This window comes from Lactuca virosa, chromosome 5, assembly GCF_052849685.1.
Source record: "Lactuca virosa cultivar CGN04683 chromosome 5, Lactuca_virosa_CGN04683_v6, whole genome shotgun sequence".
NCBI classification, from domain to species: domain Eukaryota; kingdom Viridiplantae; phylum Streptophyta; class Magnoliopsida; order Asterales; family Asteraceae; genus Lactuca; species Lactuca virosa.
Window position 1 is genome coordinate 231,006,797 of NC_136430.1, and position 10,290 is coordinate 231,017,086.

General features: G+C 33.6%; 2 protein-coding genes and 1 pseudogene across 3 annotated transcripts; 1 reads left to right on the plus strand and 2 right to left on the minus strand.

Moving 5' to 3' along the window:
* Nucleotides 1-618: 618 nt before the first annotated feature.
* LOC145117356 (riboflavin synthase pseudogene) lies at nt 619-1,468 on the minus strand (annotated as a pseudogene).
* Nucleotides 1,469-1,752: 284 nt separating this feature from the next.
* Nucleotides 1,753-4,071, plus strand: LOC145111815 (alpha amino-terminal protein methyltransferase). The gene is made up of 8 exons (XM_079048065.1): nt 1,753-2,055; nt 2,138-2,282; nt 2,498-2,556; nt 2,736-2,855; nt 3,054-3,155; nt 3,398-3,452; nt 3,585-3,682; nt 3,753-4,071. The coding sequence occupies exons 1-8, from the start codon at nt 1,819-1,821 to the stop codon at nt 3,876-3,878; spliced, it is 942 nt and encodes a 313-aa protein (XP_078904191.1). The 5' UTR covers nt 1,753-1,818; the 3' UTR covers nt 3,879-4,071.
* Nucleotides 4,072-4,462: 391 nt separating this feature from the next.
* On the minus strand, nt 4,463-9,804 carry EDA7 (embryo sac development arrest 7). 2 transcript variants are annotated; one of them, XM_079052652.1, is made up of 17 exons: nt 9,695-9,804; nt 9,280-9,449; nt 9,053-9,151; nt 8,855-8,946; nt 8,660-8,760; nt 8,462-8,552; nt 8,167-8,225; nt 7,919-8,039; nt 7,751-7,819; nt 7,589-7,641; nt 7,413-7,521; nt 6,990-7,160; nt 6,718-6,876; nt 6,542-6,634; nt 6,253-6,462; nt 5,973-6,157; nt 4,463-5,142 (listed from the first exon to the last, which is right to left on the minus strand). In XM_079052652.1, the coding sequence occupies exons 2-17, from the start codon at nt 9,410-9,412 to the stop codon at nt 4,704-4,706; spliced, it is 2,184 nt and encodes a 727-aa protein (XP_078908778.1). In that variant the 5' UTR covers nt 9,413-9,449; nt 9,695-9,804; the 3' UTR covers nt 4,463-4,703. The 2 variants fall into 2 exon arrangements, with proteins under 2 accessions (XP_078908778.1, XP_078908779.1); XM_079052653.1 differs by having other exon boundaries at nt 9,688-9,804.
* Between the last annotated feature and the right edge of the window lie 486 nt (nt 9,805-10,290).

The following is a 10,290-nucleotide window of genomic DNA, read 5'->3' on the forward strand; positions in this document are numbered from 1 at the left end:
TCAACTCGTCGAGTCCCTCCTCAAATCTCAAGATTAACATACACAATCATGTCCCTGGAAATCCGGTTGTTACAGTTTATATTACCATTTTCTTCATATTTCAAGCATTTTCTTTATCTTTTTGTCCTTTTCTTTTCTTTTTGCTTTAACTTAAATCATTTAAAAGGAAAGATGAAGAAGAAGGATATGTATGTACAGATCAACTCATTTACATTTATATCACAAAATAGAAATAATTTCATAGATTTATAGAATTACAAAGACAAAATTGCAAAAATGGTCCCTATGGTATTCATTTTTTTGGGGTTTTAGTCCAAACTCCGACTTTTTTGGATTAGTGGTCCTTTTGAGCTAGTTTTATTGCGTTTTTGGTCCCTCTGAATAGTGAAATGACTGTAATACCCTTGGGATATTTATTTTCCATTTTTCTTTCATTTCTTTTTAAATCTAATACTAATTTATTTATTTTAATAATTAAAAAAATAACAAGGGGCCCACACACACTCTCTCTCTCCTAAATTATCATACACTTGGAGGTCCGACAAACACAATATAATTCTATTGAATGAAACTCACACACTTGTTACACAAAACAAACATTGCATATTATGCTCAAACTACAACCTGGACAAAAAATGGAGCACCTGATCATCTTGATTCTATACTCTCTACAAATCCACTGCTAAGAAGCCTCTCTACATATTTCCCCAATATATCCACTTCAAGATTCACCTTCTGCCCAATTTTCTTCAGTGGAATCACAACTTTCTGCTGTGTATACTCCACCAACAGGAAATTAAAACACTCCTCTTCATCAAACACATCCACCACCGTCAAACTAGTTCCATCCACCGCAATGAACCCCTTCGCCACTATAAAATTTAAAATCTCCGGCGACGTCTTCACCTTAATCCACAACGAATCCCCTTCCACCTCCATTGAAACAATCTCCCTTGTTCCATCCACATGCCCCTGCACGAAATGTCCACCCATTCGTGTTGATGGTTTCACAGCTATCTCCAAATTAACAACCGAACCTTTTTCCAATTCGATTAACGAATGTTTCAGGAGCCAACCCGACTTTGAATTCCAATCGCTCGGAGTTGAATTCTGTGACTGTTAAACAAGTGTCATTTACCGCTATGTTGTCGTCGCCGAGGTTGAAGTCTTCGAGGACGATCGGCGAATGGATTACCATGTCGAATGATTCGCCGGATTCGTCGAAACCTAGTTCCCTAACTTTTCCCATTTCTTCCACGATTCCGATGAAGAGGGATGCTATCTGGTTTCTTCGGTTGGGTTTTAGGGTAAGTGGTTTTGGTGTCTGCGATTTGAAGATGAGAGATGAAGGGAGTTTAGGTTTGAGATTTGTTAATCTAAGAGAGTTGTAAATTGTGAATTTGGGGATCGAGGTTTATGAAATCTCCAACTGGTTAATCCAAGAAACCAGGGAGAGAGAGAGAGAGAGAGAGAGAGAGAGAGAGATGTAGGCCCAAATTATTTATTTATTTTCTTTTTCATTTAAATTAAATAGAAAAAATATAAAAAATATATCAGAAGGGCATTATAGTCATTTCAATTTTACGAGGGACCAAATTTACGTACAAAATGGCCAAAAGGACCACAAATCCAAAAAAGTCGGGGTTTGGACTAAAACCTCAAAAAAAATGCATACTACAGGGACCATTTTTGCAATTTTGTCAATTACAAATTAAAATAGTACTAAATTTAGAAAGAAAAAAATCATTCACAGGGCAATGCCGTCTTGCCGGGTATGAAATATTGAAATACGAGAGAGTCGAAACCCCAAAAACACATATGCTTGGTGCAAACAGCAACTTGTGTTTGAATTCTTACTTGTCTGCAACTGCAACTCATCAAGCGCGCGACAAGTGCCGAGTGAGGGTCAGAGCGACCACCCGAATCGAGATGGAGATCGGTGGATTAGATAGCAACGGCCGGGAATTCAAGAGCGCCGATGAGATGTGGCGAGAAGAAGTTGGCGATTCACAAAAGAAGCTCGATTGGTATCGCAATGGTGTTGGCTACTGGCAAGTAGGTTTAACCCTCCTTTTCGTTTCACATAACAAATCCGTATAAACCCTAAAGAATTGTTTTTTTTTTTCGTGGTCAAAAGGGTGTGGATGCATCAGTCGATGGAGTTCTGGGTGGATATGCACATGTGAATGAGCCTGATATCAAAGCCAGTGAGGCTTTTCTCAATACCCTTTTGACTGAACTTGTTCCTAATGGCGGAAGAAACCAGCATCTTGTAGCTCTTGGTTACCTCTCTTTCTCCCTTTCTTCTTCTTCTTCAAGTACACTTGCTACTTAATTTTCTACTGAAGATTCTAATTACTTGATGGGCATATTGCAACATATAGCAACTAAAGTCGTTGCTAAAACCATCAAAATTTTGATGAACTTATGTCACCCATCAAATTCCATTTAGAATTTGTTGTGTATGAAGATTCCTTGTTGACTAAAACTTGTGCAGATTGTGGTTCTGGAATTGGAAGGGTGACTAAGAATCTTCTCATAAGATACTTTAATGAGGTAATAACTTTCAACACTTGGTACCTTATATACATAACTTAGGTACATTATGTATTTATGTTTTGCTCAAAAGATATATTATCATCTCTAGTTTCTGGATCTTTCTTGGATTTTTGACTTTATGTTTAGCACATTTTGTCATTAATTACTTGTAAAATTAATTGCTTGATTGTTTCTAGGTTGACCTTCTTGAACCCGTGTCACATTTCTTGGAGGCTGCTCGTGAAAATTTGGCTCCTGAAAATCTATCAGTCTCAGAGGAGCACAAAGCTTCCAACTTTTACTGTACTCCACTACAGGTAATTATTAATGTAAAATCATAAAATATACTGTTTAGTTGGATAGAATGGAATAACAAAGGAATGGAATGAGTCATTACATTCCAACATTCCATCATGATGTTTTATTGGCTTGTGTTCTTTGATTCCATCATACGAAACACTACATTGGTTTACTTTAATGACAATTTTTTTTGTTGTTTGAATTTTTACTTTCAGGAATTCACTCCAGATACACAAAGGTATGATGTGATATGGGTCCAATGGTGCATTGGGCATCTTGCTGATGATGACTTTGTGTCATTCTTCAAGAGAGCAAAGGTAACAATATGTAGTTTTATAAATACTTTCATTGATTTTTTTATTATATCATCCCACTTTCCTTTCTTCCTATAACATCAATGTATTTTAAAAATCTACACAATGACAACAATGTCACCACTTTTCATTGCTATAACTGAGTAGATTTTTAAAGTAAAGTGTTGTAATAAGAAAAAAAATAGTTGGGTATTCTTTTTAAGTTGTAACTTTTTACAAATTTGCCCACATTTGTTTATATGTAGGCTGGCCTTAAACCTGGTGGATTTTTTGTTTTGAAAGAAAACCTTGCAAAATCAGGTAGCAAGTCTCTCTTTACTTAATACAGAAAGAATGACTTAATAGAGAAAAAGTCAGGAAAATGAGACTTATTTATTTTCCCAAATACTTTTTATACATCATTATTTATCCAAAGTATATATATGGATATAGGATTTGTGTTGGATAATGAAGATAAGAGTATTACAAGGTCAGATGTATACTTCAAGGAACTCTTTACTCAGTGTGGCCTCAATATCTACAAGTTAAAGGTAATTCCTATTGTGTCTCATTATGCTTTTAAAGGTAGAGTGAAATTACTAATTTACCCTTGTGCATCAGGATCAGAAGGGATTTCCAGACGAGTTATTTGCTGTGAGGATGTATGCATTGACCACAGACACATTGAAAAAAGTAGGTGGATCAAGACCAAAACGAAAAGCAAATAGACCTGCAATCATCAAATGAAAAAGTTTTAAGGCTTGTTTTATTGTATGTAGGAGTAGTGATTTTGTTAACTTTAATTTATTGCTTGAAAAGGTTTCCATGTTTTTCAAATCCTTAATTATCTTGAGGCCTTTTACTCTAAATACTGTTACTGGGGGAACTATAATTTTTGTGGATTATGAGTTCATGTTTCAAATCAACTTTTCTTTCTTTCTCTCTTTTGTGTTATGGGTTATTATGGATATAGTTTAATACCAAATCTACTAAAAGTTGTACACATTATGACTTTGGTCTTTGGAAATTAGCAAGCTGCAGATAATACCTCATGCTTTGTGGTGTGTTTTACACACTAAAAGTTGTACACAGGAATAATAAGATAATATTAGTAATCTAACATTACATGCAAACATGACTTTAAGCAAATAAATAGAAAGTAATTTGGACGTTGTGTTTTTTTTCACCTGTGATATCAAGTTGTGAACGTACAAAAACTAAATTAAATAAAAAACAATGAACGGATATGGTAGAGATTTTTGCAAAAATCATGACCATTTTGATCAAATTGTTAATAAAATAAAAATAAAGGTAAAAATGTAACAATGCAATAAAAATAAGTTGAGTCACTATTATATCACAGAATCATATTACCATAAACACAATTTCAATAATCATCGACACAAAAAATACATATCAAAATCGCCTCATCTAAACCCTATAAAAAAGGCATCTTCAGTGTTCACTCATCTTTTCTTCTATCTAAATTATATTTAAAATCATTACTAATTTTTTTATAAAAACACATTAAACCACCGGACACTTCCTGAATTTAATCTCAGAGGCTGCATTTCACCGCCTACCCCTTCCTCTTCCTCTCCCTCCACCTCCTCCACCACCACCTCTTCCTCTCCCCCTTCCTCCACCACCTCCCCTCCCTCTGCCGCCACCTCCCCGCCCTCTACCACCACGTCCCCGACCCTGAAATCCTCCTCTATCAGACTTCAACCCCAGTGAATGCACTCCCCTTCTCTTTTCACGATGATTGAAACCATCATCATCATCATGATCATCAAACTCATCTTCCTTATACTTCCCTTTGCTTCTAGATATGAATGAAATCTCCCTTGATCCACCTGGTCCAGATTTAATCTTGTTTAAGGCGTTTGAACCTTGATTTCTATTTGTTAGAGCTTTTATTCTCTCTTCTAATGGCAAAGCATCTTCTTTAGCAAGTGACCTCCTGTTTCCAAATGCTTCTGCATGCCTCTCATCCTTCACTTCATACAATCTGCATTTTTTTTATAAAAAATTATAAAATAAATAATCCTTCTTGAAAAAGTTGTTTTCATGACAATAATGACTTAACTAGAGTGATATTACCCCGCAAACCAAATGGAACCTATCAACATACGAAAGTTTAGGGACCAAACCTGACAATATACAAAAGTCTGAAACCCAAAAAGTCTAGTGACCAAATCTATTAATATACGAAAGTCTATGGACCAAACCTGCCAAGTTATAAAAGTCTTGTGGCCAAACTCTGAAACCCAAAAAGTCTAGGGACCAAATCTACCAATATACAAAAGTCTAGGGACCAAACCTGCAAATTTATAAAAGTCTTGTGGCCAAATTCTGAAACCCAAAAGTCTAGGGACAAAACCTGCCAATATACAAAAGTCTAGGGACCAAACCTGCAAATTTATAAAAGTCTTGTGGCCAAATTCTGAAACTCAAAAGTCTAGGGACCAAACTTGCGAATTTATAAAAGTCTTGTGGCCAAATTCTGAAACTCAAAAGTCTAGGGACCAAACCTGCGAATTTATAAAAGTCTTGTGGCCAAATTCTGAAAATCAAAAGTCTAGTGACCAAACCTGCGAATTAATAAAAGTCTTGTGGCCAAATTCTGAAACCCAAAAGTCTAGGGACCAAGCCTGCGAATTTATAAAAGTCTTGTGGCCAAATACTGAAACCCAAAAAGTCTAAGGACCAAATCTGCCAATATATGAAAATCTTGTGGCCAAAAGTATGAAACATACAAAAGTGTTGTGGCCAAAGTCTCAGACTCAAAAACTAATGTGGCCAAAGTCTCAAAGCAAATAATAAATAATAATTTTTTACCTTGGAGCTCGAGTTTTCTTTCCATCTTTAGTTTCATCATCAGAAGGCTGAGAATCTTCATCAGAATCAAATTCATCTTCTTCATTAAAAGGCTCAAAGTGTTCCTTCACTAATGAAGGCTGCACTGGTGTAGCTAAAGGATGCAATGCACGATACTCCAAAGAGTTTTCATCCACTTCGAAATCCTGATAACATTTTTATAAAAAAAAAAAATAAAAAAAAAAAACATGAGCTACAAAAATGAAAAAATGTAATCAAAAAAAGATAATGATAATGATACCTCATTTTTGAAAAGAGAAGTGAAACGTTCATCTTGAAGAACATCAGAAGTGAGCCCTTTCCTTTTCTTTGATGGTTTTTTAGTGGTGTCAACATCAACATCAACATCAACAGCAACATCTGTTGTATCTTTTTTTATGGCTTCTAATTCTTCATCTTCAAGAAGACGTTTTGCAAGAACCCTATTAACCTTAGGCAGTTTCTTCTTAATCTGCAACAGAATTATAAAAAAAAAATTATGTTGTTTTATTTTTCTGTATTTCCTAATTTGCCCTTCTTTAAATACTAACCGTAATACGCGTGCTACGCTCCTCCTCATCCTTCTCCTTTTTCCTCTTCTCTAAATACTCTTCATAAACAACAGGATTAGCTGCTGCATGTGCCTGAAAAACACATTTTAAACATACAATAACAAATTTGTTTTAATCAAAAAAAGTAAAATCAAATCACTGAAATAGGAAATTACCTTTTTATAAAGACGAAAATCAATAAAGTACCCATGCATGTAAGCTCTTAGAAGATTTGTGCCAATTAAATTTGTCAAGTTCAATTTTTCAAGATCATCTTGTGTCAAAAATTTGTAATCATCATAAATAGTAGTTTCAGCATCTTCCTCCATCTCTTCCTACATATATACAAAGGCATAAAATTTAGGAAGAAATATAATAAAGAAATCAATGAGAATTGATGCAATTATGCAAATATGCAAAATTAGTAAATAATGTTTGTAAGACATACTGTTAAATTCTCCATGTATGAACACCACTTTGGAGCGGGCCCCAGGGCTGGTAAAAAATAAGAAGGGATTTGACTTGTGTCTAGAGCCAATAGCATTAATCCACTTTCATCAAATACACACATGTCATTAATTTCTCCACCTGTTGGCTCAATACTTGTCATTCCTTCCCCCTGAATGGAATCAAAATCAGTAATTTTGGTATATGATTGAATCCAAGGAATGGAATTGTTTATTCCATCTTGTTTATTCCATCTTTTGTTTGTTGGAATTGAATGAATCATTCTTGAAGTAATGTGAAATTGTGATTCATGGAATGGAATGAAAATTTTCAATACAACCCATTTTTGGTTATTGAACTTTTTATTATATAAAACTTTGTTAAGTAATTTTTAAGGGAAAAAAAAAGAAAAAAAGGATCTTACTGTTTCTGGATCCCAAATTCGGACAATATGCTTATCAGTAGTAATTAGTTTTGGTTTCTCTGAGTTCAAAGTTTGATGCCATTTGATGTTTAATATAGGGCTTCCATACCTATAAAATATTGTCAGATATCAAGATTTATTTTTTATATATTATAATATATAAATTGGTAACTTACATGTGATCTTTTACTCGAATAGGAGAAGATGAACGCAAATCATAAATCATAACCTGAAAGTTTATGGAAATAAACCTTATCATTTAATTAAATTGATAAAAGAAACTAAATCATCAGAAAAAAAAAAGAAAAAAAAAATCGGTTTGACTTTATAAAACATACCTTTCCACCACTACTTCCAACAGCCATGTGATAGCCTCCATCTCCATCAAACTCTATAGCAGTAACCTCCTAAATAATACAATCAAATAATTGTGTGATTTAATTAAATCTTTATAAGATCCATAAAGTTTTTTATTATTATAACTTGTAAAAAAATAAATAAATAACCTGATCACCATCATTGACAGGTGTCACTGCGTTAAGCCTTGCAATGGAAGATCTTGTTCTCATGTCAAAGCATTCAACAGCACCATCCTCACCACCACCAGCAACTAGCCCATGATACTTGCTGAATTTTCATTAAAAAATAAATAAATAATATAAATATTAATATACTTCTATCTTTTCTTACATTTAACCATAAATTAAATGTAAACAAAAAAAAGGAGTAAGTTTATGAATGAAGTCAAACTAACCTTCTAGAGACTACATTTAATGCTGGAGATTGTGTTGTAAGAGACGATAGGAAACGTCCCTGAATAAATAAAAAATAAATAAATAAATAAAAATTAACTCCAACCATAAAACATAAAAAGTAACAACATTTCTTAGATATATGAAACAGAGTTTTTATTTTTATAATGTTTCAGGTAACAAGAAAGTTCTGTTTTTGACACCAACAAAATTGTAGAATCAAAAAGTTAAAAAAGACACTAAGGGTAAAACCGTAAAAGACATGAAGGGAGAAAAATTGCAATTTTTTTAACAAACCTGTTCTAAGTTAATTCTGTATAAATCTGGAGATGAGGCTGCACATATTAAGTCACATGACCAGTTATCATATATAATATCCCTCCCCATTCTGCTCATAAAAGAAAAGATCAGAGTCAGATATATATGTACATATAATTAAAGAAAAAGTAACATTTAATTTCATAAAATAATATCATAAGAGAAAATGTTAAGTACCTTGGGATCCGTAAACTGTAATGGCTTCCATATTTAGCATGTAGACAAATAGAACGATCAGCACATAGGAAAGCTAGCTTTGAATAGTCATCACTCAACACCTGTTTTTCAAATAGATGTTATAATAAATAAATAGATGAAAGTATGTTGCAAATTTTTTATATAATCCAATTCAATGCTTAAGAAAAAAGGTACCTGAAAATTGATTATTTCTGATATAAGATGCCTTTCGAACTTCAATGATAGTTCCCTTAACTCGTATACTTTGACTTGAGGAGGGTAAATACCTACAACTCTTGATAGTCAGCAAAGTATATAGGACAATTCTACTAAATATGTCAAGCACATAGCTGTATAAAGTACAAAAATACTATATCACAAGTTTCCAATAACCTGAAGCAATGAGAAATTCGCCATCTGGGGTAGCTTTAATTCTAGTTGTTGCAGTTTCAAATCTTAAATCTTGTATCAAATCCACCCTTTCCAGATAATCTATATACAGGAAAATGAAGTTGTTAATGGTAACAAAGAAGAATATGAACAGACTAGTGACAAATGGTACAGATGCAATTCAAATGCAAAGTTGTGAAGAAAAGAAGGGTAATGCATAAAATCCCTACTTTTGTCTTTGCGAAGAGCTCTAATCTTCTTTGGCGCAAGCCAAGTGGCCAGTGACTTGTGTTGTCCTGCTACTGTGTACATCTTCACTCCATTTATGGAGGTCGACTTCAGGTTCCCTCCTTGGTATGCCATCGTGGCTACTATCGTTGCACGTTCCAAACCTTAGGAGCTGTATAATAAAATCCAAATCAGGGTTATGTTAGGTTTTCAAAACCAAAAATTATATTTAAAAGCAGAAAATAAGTTGATTATATATCGAATTAGTATTGCAGAGTAATTCTTCCTTTCCGATGAATGTTTTACATATATAGATTTGCTGAACATTTATAACAGAAAAAGGAAACCAAGTGTGATATATAGAATTGAATTCCTATACGAAAACAATTACAGGCTGAAAGAGATGGAACCTCTTACGTTGGCGTCCAATGGGAGAAACAAGCGCCGATGGCGAAACAGTGTGCTCTCAGGGGAAGGGGAAGGAATAAAACCCTACAGTCAATATTTTGATAGCGAAAACCCTACGTTCAACCTTAAGCCGAGCCAACCTAACCAAAGCATAAACAAAACCAAAAAACAATTAAATAACAAAAAATTTGAAATTTCTTTTAGTTAATACTAATAGTCCTTAGCTGTGAGAACATATATTACATAAGTTAATTTAAAAAAAAAAATTAAATATAAATGTCAAAATATTTGAAAACTTTGAATTTATAAGAAAATAAGAAAAATAATGAATTATTATGATATAAATGTTTTTTATCTTTTAAATTTAAACAGATAATTTAAATAAATAAAAGAAGAAATACAAAATTGCAAAAATGGTCCCTATGGTATGCATTTTTTGGGGGTTTCAGTCAAAACCTCGACTTTTTTAGATTCATGGTCCTTTTGGCCTAGTTTGTACGTAGAATTAGTCCCCCGACTTAACTTCCGTTAAGTTGTTGTTGTTGACCCCCTCATGTGTCATCCACATGAGGGTATATTTGTCTTTTCACTCATAAGGGACCCTG